Source organism: Bubalus bubalis, chromosome 16 (assembly GCF_019923935.1).
Source record: "Bubalus bubalis isolate 160015118507 breed Murrah chromosome 16, NDDB_SH_1, whole genome shotgun sequence".
In the NCBI taxonomy this organism is placed as follows: domain Eukaryota; kingdom Metazoa; phylum Chordata; class Mammalia; order Artiodactyla; family Bovidae; genus Bubalus; species Bubalus bubalis.
The window spans coordinates 20647792-20665258 of NC_059172.1; the positions used below are offsets into that span (position 1 = coordinate 20647792).

The following is a 17467-nucleotide window of genomic DNA, read 5'->3' on the forward strand; positions in this document are numbered from 1 at the left end:
ATAATGCTTGCTCCTCCTGACAGAATGTATTATTAGTCATTGTTCAATCTACATATAGAAATTCCTGGTTAACTGGAATTTCTGCTTAATGAGTATCTGGTAGCACTTTAAAATCATGCAGCATAATTTTGGGTGTCATAAACACGACTACATTCTACTCCTCTGAAAATACATAACTTGAGTGATAATAACCCAAACACGCTATCTCATGACCACATCATTTAACAGATTTGGTCTTGCTTGTGAAACAAAAAATAAAAGGCTTCATTACCTATATTTTATCTTTGTATGAGAGGGTAGGTCTCTGCTTGAATACTGCTTTGAGAGTGGGCTCAAATCACCCTCACAGACATTATGTGAGATACTAAATTTAGATAGTCATTTTTGGTGGCTAGGTGTTGGGGTAATTTGTTACACAGCTATAAGTAACTAATACACTTCCTAAACAACCCCCCTCCTCTGAGCTTCCACTCGGCTCCTCCTACTTCTAAAATACACATTCCACTAGCAGCTAGGATGGATTATGTTTTCAGGAGAAAACCAGATCACAGCACTCCTTTGATCAGAACGCTCTGAAGGCTTCATCTCTCTCAGAATAAAACCAAGAGTCTTTACTGTGACCTACAAAGTTCTGTACCATGTGGCCCTGGCCACCGTGCTGAGCCCATTTCCCAACTCTCCCCTGAGTCAGTCTGCTCCAGCCACAATGGCCTTTTGAACACAGCAGGCTTGTTTCCACCTCCAGGATTCTGCATTTACTATTCCTTCTGCTCAGACTGCTCTTTCCATGATTCTTTACCTGCCTAATTCCTTCTTATTTTTCAAGTTGCTGCTTAAAAAAGACTTTCTTTATCCACCAATCTAAAATAACTCACCTCATCCCTCTATTATTTCTGCATCACCTTTATCACTATTGCTGTATTGATTCAATCTGCTCCCATCCCCTGCTACTAGAACATAAGCTCCGTTCATGTCCATCTTTTTAAAGTCTGATGCCTTTGCCTTTAACAATGGCTTACACACAGTTGGCTTTCAATAGGGATTTGCTGAATGAGTGAAGGAAGGACTAAAATTTCCTGACTTGGCAAAGGAGATGCTGTTAGTACCTGCAAAACCAGTAAACATGTAGAAGTTAAAGTCTTGCTATCATGAAACCATTCAGAGGTTGAAAAGATGGTACTTCACATTTTTATTGCTTCCAAATTGTGATACTCTTACTTCCCACACCATGGTCAGGTAAAAGGGGGAGCATAACTATAATAGGACAGGAAAAGGATACCCTGGAAACTACAAACTTCAGCTCTTTTCCATCATCACTTAAAGTCATATTTAGATTCACACAATAATTCCTCTAGGTTTCTTTAAGAGCAAAATAGCTATACCCCCCCCCCCCACCCCCGGCCCTCCAAAAAAAAGACTGTGTGGAAAAATACATTAAAAGGCACTGCATTGAGTACTAATACATTAAAGTGTTATGTGAATACAGCAGGTTCATGAGAATTTTTAAAGTATAATTTGTCCCCTAAGAAAAAAGCATGGGGCAATGCTAAGAAAAGGGCCATGGTGAGGCTGAGAAAGTCCTAGAACATCATCATGTCATCAGTGATTGCCACCAAGCATCCACCCCGTATCTATTTGTGTTTTGTTTGCATTGCTGGTTTGAACTTCAGTAAATAAGGCTGAAAAGAGATTTCACTTTCTCCTGTTTCAACTGGCAGGAGGAGAACCTTCCCATCAGAGGCAGAAAATGCCCTTAAACAAAACGTGTTCTTTTGTGGGGGGAATCTTTAGTAAAGCTCAAAGACAAATAATCTACAACTAGAATCACTGCCCTTTGGGTTGCTTATCAAATAATAAGTGAGTCTCCGTCTCATTGAGAAGGCAAAGAAAATAAAAACTGAAACTGTTTTTGAGTGAATATCTCTAACAAATCCTCAAGGGCTCCTGCCAAGAAAGTAGTGCTTCATCCTCCAAGCTCTCTGATTCTTGTCTCCCTCCTGTCCCATGATAGCTAGGAGGCAAGGTCTGATTAAATTCTGAACCCTGGCTGTGAAATCACGGTATCTTAAAGGAAGGTACACCCTTATGGGTTTATGGAGGTTCTTTCTTCCAGATAACTGAAGGTATAAATACATACATTATGTTCTCACCTTGACCTCATTTTTAACTCTTTCATGGAAAACATTCTTCTTAAGGTGACATTCATTTTCTTTGAAAAGTTTGCATGCATGTGTCTCAGTTTCTCAGTCATGTCTATCTCTTTGTGACCTCACGGACTGTAGTCTGCCAGGCTCCTCTGTCTCTGGGATTTTCCAGGCAAGAATACTGGAGTAGGTTGCCATTTCCTTCTCCAAGGGATCTTCCTGTGGGAAGGACTGAACCTGTGTCTCCTACATCTCCTTTACTGGCAGGCAGATTCTTTACTACTGAGCCACCTAGGAAGTTTAAGCGTCTATATTTAGTTGAGAAAATGCCAAACTGTTTTGCTTTCAAAATCCTAGCTCTCACATCTATCTTTCCCATTTATATTTAAACATCATCTTGAAATAGACTCTAAAATTGCCTATAGCTATGGTAGGTATGGACCAAACAGAAGCAGAAGATATTAAGAAGAGGTGGCAAGAATACACAGAAGAATACAAAAAAGATCTTCATGACCCAGATAACCATGATTGTGTGACCACTCACCTAGAGCCAGACAACTTGGAGTGAGAAGTTAAGTGGGCCTTAGGAAGCATCACTATGAACAAAGCTAATGGAGGTGAAGGAATTTCAGCTGAGCCATTTCAAATCTTAAAAGATGATGCTGTGAAAGTGCTGCACTCAATATACCAGCAAATTTGGAAAACAGCAGTGGCCACAGGACTGGAAAAGGTCAGTTTTCATGCCAAGCCCAAAGAAGGGCAATGCCAAAGAATGTTCAAACTATCACACAATTGCACTCACATGCTAGCAAAGTAATGCTCAAAATTCTCCAAGCCAAGCTTCAACAGTATGTGAAGCGAGAACTTCCAGATGTTCAAGCTGAATTTAGAAAAGGCAGAGGAACCAGAGATCAAACTGCCAACATCTGTTGCATCATCAAAAAAGGAAGAGAGTTCCAGAAAAACATCTACTTCTGCTTCATTGACTATGCTAAAGCCTTTGACTGTGTGGATCACAAAAACTGAAAAATTCTGAAAGAGATGGGAATATCAAACCATCTGACCTGCCTCCTGAGAAATCTGTATGTAGGTCAAGAAGCAACAGTTAGAACCAGACATAGAACAATGGACTGGTTCCAAATTGGGAAAGGAGTACATCAAGGCTGTATATTGTTACCCTGATTATTTAACTTCTATGCAGAGTACATCATGTGAAATGCCAGGCTGGATGAAGCACAAGCTGGAATCAAGATTGCTGGGAGAAATATCAATAACCTCAGATATGCAGATGACACCACCCTTATGGCAGAAAGCAAAGAGGAACTAAAAAGCCTCTTGATGAAAGTGAAAGAGGAGAGTGAAAAGCTGGCTTAAAACTCAACATTCAGAAAACGAAGATCATGGCATCCAGTCCCACCACTTCATGGCAAATAGGTGGGGAAACAATGGAAACAGTGAAAGACTTTATTTTCTTGGGCTCCAAAATCACTGCAGATGGTGACTGCAGCCATGAAATTAAGATATTTGCTCCTCGGAAGAAAAGCTATAACAAACCTAGATAGTAAATTAAAAAGCAGAGACATTACTTTGCCAACAAAGATCTGTAAAGTCAAAGCTAAGGTTTTTCCAGTAGTCATGTATGGATGTGAGAGCTGGACCATAAAGAAGGCTAAATGCTGAAGAATTGATGCTTTTGAGCTGTGATGTTGGAGAAGACTCCTGAGAGTCCCCTGGGCTGCAAGGAGATCAAACCATCAATCCTAAAGGAAATCAATCCTGAATATTTATTAGAAGGACTGATGCTGAAGCTGAGGCTCCAGTACTCTGGCCACCTGATGCGAAGAACTGACTCATTAGAAAAGACCCCGATGCTGGGAAAGATTGAAGGCAGGAGGAGAAGGGGACCGCAGAGGACGAGATGGTTGGATGGCACCACTGACTCAATGGACGTGAATTTGAGCGAGCTTCAGGAAATGGTGAAGGGCAGGGAAGGCTGGCATGCTGCAGTCCATGTGGTCACAAAGAGTCAGACATGACTGAGTGACTGAACAACACAATGACAGCAGCTATGTTAACTAACGAAGCCACTGAACTACAAGTTTCCCTATCCCCACCCCACCCCTGCCTTCAGCCACATTGCATGTGAGACAGGCTTTTCCTTTTAAAGTTTTGATTTTCACAAAAAAGTAGAGAGTTAGAAGCTACTGAGGCAACCAACCTGGTGAAAACCAAGAACAATTTTAGAATAACAGCCTGTTAAATCAACATTTATTAATTAAAATCAGTAACCCTAACTTCTAGGATGGACACTGAGCCATAAAACAACATCTGATTATTCCATACCAAAAGAATAATCTATTCTCAGAGGTTATATTCACACAAGCAGTACTTTTTGCAAGCTGACAATGTGATGGAAATACACCTTATACGTTTTCCACAATTCCAGTCAATGTTATTTTTTGCTTTCCCTTCCTTCCCTGTTTATCTTCTAATCCAATAAAATATGTTATTGATGTTTTTGATGAACTATAATATTGTATTGTGATAAAGTGGAACCTGTGTTAAAAAAGGACACTTGTAGGTTCCACTAAAGGTCCAGCCTAGAATTCTAATGTGCTTCAGCATCTGTTGAATTTTACATTAAACGAGTTGGTCCTTTCATTTCTATTTGAAACTTTCAAAGTGAAGCCTCACTGAACAGGAACCTGTGGTCAAAGAGAAGTGACCAAGTCTGAAAATTCACTGTGTTTACCTTTGGCAAAAAATAAAATGCAACGAAGCACTGTAAATTTGGATAAAGGATGGCTTTTTAATAAAACAAACACATTAAAACCTCAACCTGGTACAGTAATTGCATTTTATTCATGCACTAGCTGTGGCTATTTCTGAACCTGATATTTAAATAATCAAAGTGACCTAAAGGAAATAAGGAGGCAGGCAGGAAGGGTGGGGAAAACAACAACAGGAAGGTCAGCAGGAACATTTAGAGAACTCAGTGTCCCACTGACTGGGCCAGTGGGGAGTCATGGAGTATGAAACTGGCTCTGCCCCTTCCTCTTGTACAGATTAAATGCAGGGAAGGGGGAAAGGCATCCTCTTGTAAGAGAGTACTTACTGACAGAAGAGTCTGTATGTTGCAAATTTTTAAGCAAGTAAAAGGGCATAGAGCAGTATGTACATTGGTCTCATTGTACAAAATAAAACAAAGCAATACAACAAAAAAGCAAATATACGTGTGTGTTGTCATATGCGTAGTCAATAGATCTGAGAGAGACACACTGAGTTATTTAAGACCCTTTGAAGACTGGGGTGGGTGATGGGGCAGCTGGGGGAGGATGGACTCTGATTTCAGTTCAGTTCAGTTCAGTCGCTCAGTCACGTGCAACTCTGTGACCCCATGGACCGCAGCATGCCAGGCCTCCCTGTCCATCACCAACTCCCGGAGCCCACACAGACTTTACACATTTCCAGGAAGAATATAAAGGAAGGTGGGGGAGGAGTGTGCCAGGAGTAGGAGGAGGAGGAGGGCCTCTTGATTAGAGGTCATGGTGGTCACCACATTTGGTTAAAATAGCCTGCCCCTATGGCTTCATGGCTCACTGTCTCTGGGTTGCTGCACTCCCTCTGCCCACCTCTCTGATGATCTCACTCAGGAGGAAAGAGGAGAAAGTTGCGAAGTTCACATCTCCCTTTACAAGCCGGAATTCCTGCGGTCCCCTGTGTGTTGGCTTGGCAGAACACCAAGTGGTCCCAGGTGGGGTGGTTATTCCAGGAAAACCCCATACGTCACACCCTGATTCTGGCATGGAATGAACGATCTCTATGTTACAGAACATAGAGGGGTTTAGGAAAAGAAAAAAATTTAAGAATCAAATCGGTATGCCAGTTTAAACAAATGCTTTACATAATGGCCAGAAATAGGGACCACGTTTTCCCTACAGAAGACAAATCCATTGTGTCACTCTTTTTTGGTCAAAAAAAGAAATAAGTGATATTTGAAAACAAAAGAATATTCTGGTGCTCTCTTCAAGACAGAGTCCTTGAACCACACTTCATCAAATTCCTTTTTAAAAAAAAGCACAGCCAACCAGAGTGCCAGACTGTTTGCCTTTTCACCTGGCATTGCTATAGGACTCCATCTATAACCCTTGGAGATCCAAAAGGAATTTTCCCTGATCTGAGTGGCAGAGACATCATACACGGAAGGATTGAGCAAAAATGAGGCTCAGGTCAAAAGTAAGATGAGGAGGAGGGCGGGAGGCTGCACAATGATGCCTGACAGAGGCCATCTATAGACGGTGAGACAGCACAGCAAGGCGGCTGTGACCACTTGTAAACAACCCCCAGGACCAGTCCTTACGGGGAGGGAAAAGACCTGTCCTAGAGAGAAACTAAATGGTTAAGCTGCCCTGAAGAATAAAGACAGGAGTACGGGCTGATTTTTATAGCGACAGATTTATTACTGTCTTGTTTTTCCTGGGGGAGCTAGACTTGTACTATCTGGATTCACAGGCACAGACTGAACCCCTGAAATTTATCAAGGGACTCAGGGCATGAAAATGAAGGGCAACCTCCAAGACAAGCATCGGTTCGGAAACCTGCCACCCTAGTGGACCTGGTGCTAGAAATCAAGGCAATTCACCCCCAAATAAGAAAAATCTCTAAGCAAACCTCAGTTCAACCTGTAAATGAGGTTTTTTCTGTGCAGTCCCATAAGAACAGAGGGCAGAGGTAGTGAAACAGAATAATTCAGGGAAGGGTATAGTGTGATACCTCAGGAAGGTAGGTAGGACCTTTGTAGGACACAGGAAGGAGGAGCGTGGGGGGCTGATTTAAAGCACACTGGTGTGCAAGTGTGAGCACGCGCTTGCGCGAGTGTGTGTGGGCTGGGCTCGGGGGTGGAGCTTGGCAGGGAAGGCTTCTCACCATTTCTCTTCCGAGCCTCCTCCTTTGTCACTTTCTGCTGTGCCATTACATTCTGGGGTGAGCGCCTCCCCGAGCTGGGCTTCCCTGATTCGTTGCTGATGACAGAGCCATTCTCACTGGGCGACCTGCTGGAGGTAACCATAGCAACAGGGAGACGGTAAGTTTCAACTGGAGCAGCCTCCTCTCAAGGTTATTTTATTTGCACAGTTTATGTCTGTAGCCTTTCTTTCCGGTTTTATCCACCAAGAAGACATAACACAGGAAAAGGGGAAAAAACAAACCCTGCAGTATATATAACCCTATAGCTTAACACTACAGGGTTAAGCAGCTAGCTGTTGTAAAGTGCGTTTACCAGTGCTTAGCTCTGCAGAGAAGTTCAACGAGTGCAGCCCTCCATTCCCAACTCCTTTTCACTAACCCCCAGGGACTACGGACAAGGCAGTGATGGCGTTTGCTCACTGTGCCCTCTTTAAAACATGGCAATTTGGAGAGTGTTGCAGAGTGCTTGATTCACATGGCATCTTGAGGGACATGCATAAAACATGGTTCTCTTTGGCTGGTTTCTTTACAGAATATACCTTGACTCCTAAAGATTAAGCCACTCTCCACCACTGAATTCTCTCTCTCACACACACACATGCACACACATTCTTTGTGCTAACTGGTAACCACTTACATTTGAATCTATCAATTTGAGCTATCCATTCATTTAGAAATCCCTGCTCTGTGCTGGGATCTGTGCCAGGTTTACAGGCATACAGAGATATGAGGATACCACCCACGTTCTCCAAAAACCCACCATGAGCACCTACTATGTGCCAAGGACTGTGCTGCATGCTTTCAAACTGTTGTGCTCAGTGCTAAGTCACTTCAGTCGTGTCCAACTCTAAGACCCTATGGACTGCAGCCCTCCAGGCTCTTCTGTCCATGGGATTCTCCAGACAAGAATACTGGAGTGCGATGCCCTTTCCTTTCTCCAGGGGATCTTCCTGACCCGGGGATCAAACCCCCGTCTCTTACGTCTCCTGCATTGGCAAGCAGGTTCTTTACCACTAGCGCCCACCGGGAAGCCCTTCAAACTGTTACTACATCCTTATTACAGCCAACTGGCATGGTGACTGCCACTCTTGTTAGCAAGTGAGGAATGTGAATTTCAGGAGGCGGGGTATTTTGTCCAGGGCAGAGTTGGGAAGTGGTGAGTCAGCCCTGGAAGCCAGAGCCCCTTCCCTTTCTGTCTTCTACAGTGTCCCAGAGGAGGCAGGCCTTACACAGGGCAAGCCACAGGGCCTTTTTGCCTTCCCTTGGGGCCATTCTCTGGTCCTCTGGAACCTATGGGGAAATGGACTCCTGCCCCTGCTGAGGCTCACACACCCCAGATCACACCAAGCCTGTGGGTGGGATGAGCTAAAGACCCACTGCCTTCCCCTCTGGGGGAGACAGTCAGGGGGCAGCTATCCAGAGGCTCACCAAACCCCTTGTTCTTCTCTTGTCAATTGCACAGACTCAGAACCTACTGGCATGTGGCCCCTACAATGGAAAACTGACTGGAATAAAATGCAGCCCCTGACCCGTAAGTAAGTCTCTTCCTCCCATTTCCCTCTTTTCCTCTGAGAATTTGGGATTCTCAGTCATGCACATTTCCATGCACTTCAGCACCCTAAAAACCATGCACAATGAAAGTGCCCACTCACAACCATGGGAGGAGGCAGAGTCGGCACGAGTGCACAGAGCACACCCAGGGCCACAGGAGATGCTCTCTGCCAAGGACATGCAGACAAGCATGAGTCTGGGAGAAACCGTTTACAATACTCCCTCTTTGGGCATTCTGATAGCATGTTAGCACTTCAAAGGGTCCCATCAGTCCTGTCAGAAAGAGATTCATCTTGTTTTGTTTAATTCAGCACTTCCCTGGGTTTTGTTTTGTTTTGTTTTGTTTTGTTTTTTTACCACAACCTCTTTCACCATAAAAGTAATACAACAAATGTAGTTTGGGAAATATGAATGAGGCATTAACTATGTGATCACTGAGTGCCAGGTGTGCAAACACACACATGCTCTAGGATTGTTTTCAGAACTTCACAGTTAATGGCACCTACTCTCCCCAAGACCCTGATGCTGGGCAAAATTGAAGGCTGGAGGAGAAGGGGATGGCAGGATGAGATGGTTGGATGGCATCACTAACTCAATGGACATGAGTCTGAGTAAACTCCAGGAGTAGCTGATGGACAGGGAGGCCTGGTGTGGTGCAGTTCATGGGGTCGCAAAGAGTCAGACCTGACTGAGTGACTGAACTGAACTGAACTCTTCCCATTGGCTTTTTGGGACAAAGGGATTTTTCACTGAGGTCCAGAAAGAAAAGCTCCCGGCAACTTGTTTTACATGCACAAAACATTTAATGGTTTTTCTGAGGCCTTTGCATGTCTCTTACCTCATTTGATCTTGAAACAATTTTCTGGCTATTCCTTTCCCTCTAAGGAAAGGTATGAATGAGCACATTTCCGGGGTGGAGGGGGGAGCCCAACTCTGCTTTATTCTTGCATCAGCTTATAGACTTCTGTTTACATGAAACTGTCAACTCCATTCATAGGGCTAGGTGGCTTAGACAGTAAAGAGTCCGCCTGCAATGCAGGAGACCCGGGTTTGTCAATTCCATGAATTTCTGATCCAAAACAGAGGGTAAGATGTGTGTGTGTGTGTGTCCACTCAGGACAGGGACAAAAATGTCTTTAAATGGGTCACCAGAGAGGCTGCAGTCTAAGGCTACTGAACTCAATAGTCCCCATTCTGAGTCTGGGTGGACACAGATCCTGAAGAATAATCATGGGGGTGGGGATTAAATCAACTGCTGAATAATCAGGACCAGTCCATGCATTGAAGTGCCCACTGCAAATGGCTGTCCCTATGAGGTCAATTCTCCATCCTTGCTCATAATTTCAGTCATGGACCAAGAAGATAGCATTGCCAAAAGCCTACATAAGAACCTGAAACATCATCTGGTTGTTTGCACACAGCTAAATCTTCCATTTTCCTTCAGTTTTAAAACAATTTTGAAGAATGGAGATATCTTAATGATCACCAAAATCATTGGTTTCCCCTATTCTTTTTTTTTGTTTTTAAAGATTTTTGTGTGTGTGGATCATTTTTAAGTCTTCTATTGAAGTTGTACAACACTGTTTCCATTTTCTATGTTTTGGCTTTTGGGGGGCCATGAGGCACGTGGGATCTCGGCTCCCGAACCAGGGGTCGAACCTGCATCCCTTGCACTGGAAGGCATAGTCTTTTAACCACTGGACCACCAGAGAAGTCACTCCCTTATTCTTCACTTGCAAAACTTTTTGGACCATCTAACAGCCCCATTCTGAGAGGTCACACAGTCCTGGTCTGGCAAGAATGAGGAGACTGATGTGGCAAGTTGGGGAAGACAGAAACATAGATGTATGATACGCTTGTTCTTGGATTTGGCATCTTAAAATCTTCCTAAATGATCAGAGACTCCTGTGATCAGTTGAACTTGAACAGAGATGAGGTATGTCCCACAGTTTTGGCAATGATATAGCCAGCCCTTAGTAAAGTTATATTTGTAGACAAAATTATGAAGCAAATGGAGATATCATTTAACAGGGTCATTGTTTTCTTTATTTGTATTTGTTTCATAAGCTAGTATTTCTTAATAAAAATCTGAGGTTAAAGAATTTGAATCTGATTAGCAAGAGTAGACTCCTTGCAAATTCATGAAAAAAAGAACTTGTTCTAAAACCAGTTTTTAAAGAGAAAGCTTTGCATAATTTAAACCACTCAACTAGAATGTGTGGAAAAGTTTCTATTCTTCCTGGCAGTGCAGAGCTATGTTAATATCCTAATTTTAGTAATTCTATTTATTTCTTTTAAGTGTCATCCTAATAGGTGATAAAAAATTATTAACGTGCCTTTACTGTACTTGGCAAAGATCATAATGAGAGTAATTACTATAGATAACACTACTGGCCAGCCAACTCCGATACATCATCCATTGCTTCTCTGTATGTTTCAACTCCAGGCTGGGGTGGACCCTGGCATTCAAGGCCCCAATTTGTTCACACTTCCCTGTAACCAACTTAGGGTACTCCCCTCCCACACTGACTCTTGTGTTTTGCTTTGGCCAATCGGACAGCAGTAAACATGATACAAGCAAAGACTTGAGGTTTGTTTGGGGCTTGTTTTCTTGCTTCCCTGGGAACTCTGTAACCATCCTGTCAAAAAGCTAGAGCTAACCTTCTAGAGGATTCAGGACCACATACCAAGACACCCCAGTTACCTGGCCACCCCAGACAAGGCTGTCAATCAGCAAGCTAGCCCTGCAGACCTCCCCCCTGACCAAAGATGCATGAGACAGCCCAGCTGAGATCAGCCAAGCCAAGTTCAGACTAGAAGAACCACCCAGCTGAGCTCAGCCAAAACTGCTGATCCCCCAAAAATTACGAGCTAAATAAATGGTTGCTGTTTTAGGCTGCTAAACTTTAGAGTGGTTTGTTATGGGGCAACAGATAATTAATCAACATGCCCTCCGCATTCTTCCCCACACAAGCTGAAATCCAACCCTCTGTTTCTCTGTAATTCCTTTTTAGGTACTAAGATCTCCTGGAGAAAAGCTCGGAGACTCGATGCTTGACTCCAATACAAAATTTGTAAATTTGATACAAACAATCCTTTCTTCCTCCTGAAATAACTTCATTCTCTTGGCTTCCTGGATTCCACTCTTGCTTTGTTCTCATGCCTTTCTTATGGATGCTTTTCAGAATCTTTTGCCGATTCATCTTCATTATCTGGGTCTCTAATCACTGCCATGTCCCAGGCATCAGTTCTTAGATTTCTTCTCCATCTATACTCTCCAAGGTGCCCATCTAGTCTCAGAGATTTTTGTAACTAAACACTGATAGCTCCTACATTTATGTTTCGACTCTCAACCTCTCCTCTGAACTCCAGACTCATATGGTTAACTGAGCTCTCAATGTCTCCACTTGCATGTCTCATGGGCATCTCACACTGAACATGTCCACATCCAAACTTCTCCAGTCTTCCCCAGCACAAAAATGGCAAATCATCCCTCTCTATTTCCATACTACACAACAATTTATCAGCACATCTTGTCAGCTCTTCCTTGTAAACACCTCTAGAGCCTAATCACTTCCCACATCTCCATGCCCTGGTCCACACCACCATCTCTCACCTGGACTCCTACAAAAGCCTCCTAATGGGTCTCTCTGCTTCTCTACAGTCTATTTCCACACAGCAGCCAGAGTGAGCCTTTAAAATGCAAGTCACATCCTGTCATTATTCTCAAAACCCTCTTCTAAGGACTCCTAATCTTCATTCACAATAAAATCCCAAGTTCTGACTTTGATTTCTAAAGCCTGACAAGATCAACCTCAGTTAGTTTCTCTGACTCAGCTGCTAAAAACTTCCTCCCTAGTTCACATCAGCCTCCTTGGCCTTCATGCTCTTCCTTAAGCAAGTCAAGACATTTCCTCCTCTGGGCTTAGCACATACTGTTCCATCTGCTTGGGATGTTCTTCCACTAGATAACCTTACACATCATTTCAATAAAGTCTTTCTCAATGTCACTTTATCAGTGAGGCCTTCCCCAACTTCTTGCTAAAGTAGCATCATATTCCCCTTTCCACATCTACAATTCCTTACCGTGCTTTGGTTTTCTTCTTCATACTCATCACCTCCCAACCCCATCACCTCCCAACCTACTATATTTTTATCTTTCTGTTTATTGTCTATCTCTCCCCCCATCAAACTGTAACAACTGTAGGAGTATGAACTTTGTCTTGTTCGTTGCAGTATCCTTTGTGCCTGGTTAACAGCAAACAATTGATAAATATCTGTTACCTGAAAGGAGAGAAGGAGGCCAACAGGATGTAGTTTTTCAGCCACCATTGTGGTCCCAAGCAAGAAAGAAAGAGGTTGGCAATGAGAGTTGGTTAGCCAGGCAACAGAATTGGCCATAGAGTTCATTACCTCTTTGTGAGGCTATTGCAAAGTCCCAACAAGTGTCCTGGCCTCTAGCCTAACCTCTCCCATCTATCATCCACAATGCATTGGAGTAGTCTTTCTAAGATACAGGTCGGGCATCACTGTCTTCCTGAAGAACTCTCAGTGGCTTAATACTGCCTAGAGTATAAAGGTCAAACTCCTCAGTCTGGCAGTTAAGACTCTCCACAGTTTTCATCTATCTTCTGGTTTCATCTTTCACTGCATTTCAAGCATTGTGAGCTTAAACCCCAAGGACATTCATCATAAGTAATCATTGCTGTCTCCCGGCTCTTCCAGCCTGGATGATTTTATCTCTTCCCCTCCATGGACATCCCACTTGTCCTTCAAGGCTTGGTTAAAACATAACCTCTTCCATGACACTTTCCCACATCAGAATTAAATTCTTCCTTCTCTCTTTTCCCCAGGACATGGTTTAGACTCCATAGTAGGTACCTGTCCATCAGGCTTGGTATTCCAACGATTTATCTCTGTTTTTCCATCATGAGATGCTTGGGGTCAGGAATCAATCTTAAACCTTTCTTTAGTCATCCCAATGCCTGTCAAAGTGCCCTGCTCATAGTAAAAGCCCAATAACTGGTTTTTGAACTAAAACCATAAGCTCTATAGAGAAATTGCCAGATAAAATACAACTATCCTGAACCAAAGGCACTGCTTTTAAGATAAATTTTAAAATATAAGTGTAACATCAGTGCCAAATTTGTTACAATAAATCTAAGAAGAAAACCTCAACCATTGTGGTTGATTAGACATCTAAAACGTTAACGATGGATGGCTCAAGAGATGCAGGAATTATGATTCGTATCCTCTTCCTTAGTATCCTTCTCAAATATTCACAACAAGTATGAAGGGGAATTTTTAAAGAAAACAGAGGAATTGAGGGCTTCAGCTCTTCTCCCTATCAATTATTTCTCTCGCTGACACAGAGAGGCAGAATTTGGCCCCGTGCCTACCTCTTTCTGGTTTCGATGGATTTGGCTGTCTTGATGGTGCTTCCATCCTGAGGGGCATCCCTTTCCTGAGAGGCAGGAGCATCTCTAACGGGTAGTGGGAGGACCACCGTCTCCTGAGTCACCGGGATGACCTCCTCGTCCGCCCCTTGCTGGCCCAGGTGCTGCTTGGCATAATCAAAGCCCTGCACAGGCTGCAAAGAGGAAACAGATTTGCAGTCATGTTTCTGGCAAAGTGTGATGCTCATAGCAGCTTTAAGAGAAGACAGGCGGGAAAGTGCACATGATGGGACCATACTTAGCTTTCCGATGAATACGAGTTAACTCAAATCTCCATCCTGATTTCTGTCTCTACGAAATCAAAGTCCACATTAATTCCACCTAGCTACAGAACTTCCATAGATAAGACTCAGAAAAATGAATAGTATAAACAAGATGCAAATATGTTTACAAGTTCTTTCAAGGATTTTAGACCACTTATTCTAAGTCACTGGATACTGCTAATTAGAAGCTCTTAATTGCTACATTAAACAGGTCCTGCCTCTTCTACATAAGAATAGTTCTGTCATCCCTTAAGTCCTGTGAAATAACAGGTTTTGTGACTTTGCCAAGTCATTGAAATCTGAACCTCAATGTTTTAATCTGAGAAATGAAGATTATCATATCTGTTCTACCTTCACCACCCTACAGTGTTACAGAGAATCACAGATCTGAAAACAAAAGAGGAGAAACACGCTACCACATGTGAGGCAGTATAATTATTAACAATAAAATGGAACTTATGGAATCACTCTCTAATCCAGACCATTCCCTTTAGCAGGCTAGCTCACCTCTCATTTGTCATGACTGAGAAATTAGCAAGGTTTTTATTGCAGTGTCTGAAGTCCCAAGTGAATAGGGCAGCTGTGAGCAAAACCCAACAGACATGTATTAGTGGGGTAATAAAAAACCAAGAAGCTTGTTTAAACAATTCCTGTGAGTGTCTCTATTCTGCTCTATGCCCCAAAGCAGCACAATACGGATTTGAGGCAGGACGATGGGGTGGCTAGGAGCAGCAACTCTGAAAACAGCCTGGGTTCAAATCCTGTCTCTGACACATATTAGCTGTGTGACCTTGGGTAAGTGGCTGAGATTCTCTGCACATGTCTCCTCACCTGTAACATGGAGAGAATATAGTGTGAGCAGGATCAAACGTGTATGTCTGTGACAGTGATATTTAACCACCCTCAAAGGGACGCTGTGTAGATAAGTAAATTCAAGCCCAGCATTGAGCTAAGTACCTGACACATAGTAAGTACTCAATCAATATTTGTTAAAATTGTTTTCCTGCCTACTAAATCATTGGCCAGGTGAAATGGACATCAGCGATTCTCTTTCAGAAAATTTGGGGTGAAAATTAACCTCTATCGTTTGGGTTCTATCAGAACTTGATATGATAAGACATTCCTCTTTTAGCACCTTACTTAGTCAAGAACTGTAACAGGAAGGCCAGATTAAATGGTCTAAGACCGTGGCCCAACCCATCACATCGTGTCTCAGAATAGGAGGGAGTTTTATTGCTAAATCCAGAAAAGCTTCCTTTTTCAAGCTGTCTGTAGTATAGCCAAGGGCTTCTCCAGTGGCTTGGCAGTAAAGAATTTGCCTGCAATGCAGGAGACACAGGAGATGTGGGTTCAATCCCTGGATAGGGAAGATCCCTTGGAGGGAGACATGACAACCCATGACTTGCTGATGTTCCTAGAATACTGAACCTGCTTCTCCTATAAACAATTAATCACCAGTTGAACTCAACTGAAATGTTTTTGGAAACTGACCTCTTCTCCCCAGGTCCAGTGCTGTACTGACTCTGCCATGGTCTTGTAATTTCGATTCTGCTCCTTTCCAGACCCATCCTTGACAATCCTCCAAAGTTAGAGGATTCCTCCCTTAGAAATCCTCCCTTAGAAATTAATCAGGTCATCACTCTCTCATTAAAAACTCTCTCTGGCACCCAAACTCTTTGGCAAGGCATTCAAGACCCTTGAATTCTGTGTGAACCCATGTGTCCAGTCTCATCTCCTATTGGTCCCTTTTCTGTTCTACCCTTATCCTCCCATTATCCTGTTCAGTTTTGTTCCAACTCTAGTTATTGGGCATTGGCTTGTGTCAGGGACTGTGCTTGGTGCTGGAAATAAAAAGGTGAATAATAACTGGCTCCTCTACCCTCAAGAAGCTCACAGTTTCAGTTTCACTTGATATCGTTGGTATAATACTGAATATATAACATGAGTTATGTCATTTCATCCTCACTGTAGCTCAAGGAGGTAGGTATTGTTATGGTTCTCCATTTTAAAGATGAAGAAACTGAGGTTCAGAGAGGTTCATCAGTTTCCCCAGACTCACTCAGCTGGTCTATGGTGGAGCCAGGATATGAATCCAGAACCATAGGGGCCAGAGCCAGAACACCCAAACACTGCTTGATGATTCATCCCGCCGCCTCTTCTCTCTTCCTGCCACCTAGGTCGGGCATCTCCTACCACACTTCGTCTGGCTCCTGTTTTCAGTCTCCTGGCCTGTGTGTGAGCCATCGGCAGTCTGCAGCAGCGGCTAAGAATTTAGTGAAAAGGACAAGTTGGTGCTGGCTTGTCCCCCTCATTTCCACCTTCTTTGGTTCCTTCACACTGCACTGGATACTTCAGGGGACTGAGCTGATGATGGGTGACCAGAAGGACATTAAGGAATGACAAGCTTAAGATGTGGCCTTTGTTATTAGGTTAACAAGAATCCCTGTACATGTTCAGTACTTACAGCCTGCAAGACACTGACACCTCATTTCATTCTCACAACAACCCTATGGGGAAAACTGGGCAAACAGCACAGTCTCCACTTTATGGGTAAGAAAACAAAAGCTCAGAGAGGTTCAGTGACTTGCCCAAGACCACACAGCTAGGTGGTGAAAGACTCAAGACTTGTATCCTGCTCTTTTGACTGACAGGATAGTTGTCTTTTAACCTCCAACTTGAAAATCACCTGAGATTAACTAACTGCCCACTGGACACACACTGGAAACCCCTAACACTACTAATACAACATCATGAAACATTTATAGTTGCTTTAATGAGTTTTGTAAAATTATCAAATCAAAATAATCCCCAACAATTTTAATGGTAGACATGTTACCTGGATATTTTTAAGAAACATGTGTAATAATAAAAATCAACTTACCTATAATGTTTATTCTGTACAGGGCACATTCAAAGTAATTCACATAACTCAATCCTCACAACAAAGTGTAAGTGAACACTGGTATCACCCCCAATGCACAGATGGGGAAAACTGAGGCACATATAAATAGTATGTGAGAAAAGAACAGGGCATCTTTAGGGGGTAACTGAGCCATCCTGAGCAGGCCATGCCAACCCTCCAAGCTCT

At 43.0% G+C, this 17467-nt stretch overlaps 1 protein-coding gene and 1 long non-coding RNA gene across 2 annotated transcripts in view; one reads left to right on the forward strand and one right to left on the reverse strand.

Annotated features, from left to right (window-relative positions):
- The window catches only part of KIAA1549L (KIAA1549 like), a 317368-nt gene that overhangs the window by 66481 nt on the left and 233420 nt on the right, over positions 1-17467 (reverse strand). The window contains exons 12-13 of the mRNA XM_044929278.2: positions 14060-14250; positions 7071-7198 (exon numbers count right to left, since the gene is read on the reverse strand). Coding sequence (XP_044785213.2) covers positions 7071-7198; positions 14060-14250 — 319 coding nt within the window. The remainder of the gene's footprint in view (positions 1-7070; positions 7199-14059; positions 14251-17467) is intronic.
- Positions 7087-17263, forward strand: LOC102413164. The gene is made up of 3 exons (XR_006640081.1): positions 7087-7227; positions 8572-8640; positions 16557-17263. It is a non-coding gene; the product is annotated as an uncharacterized LOC102413164 (long non-coding RNA).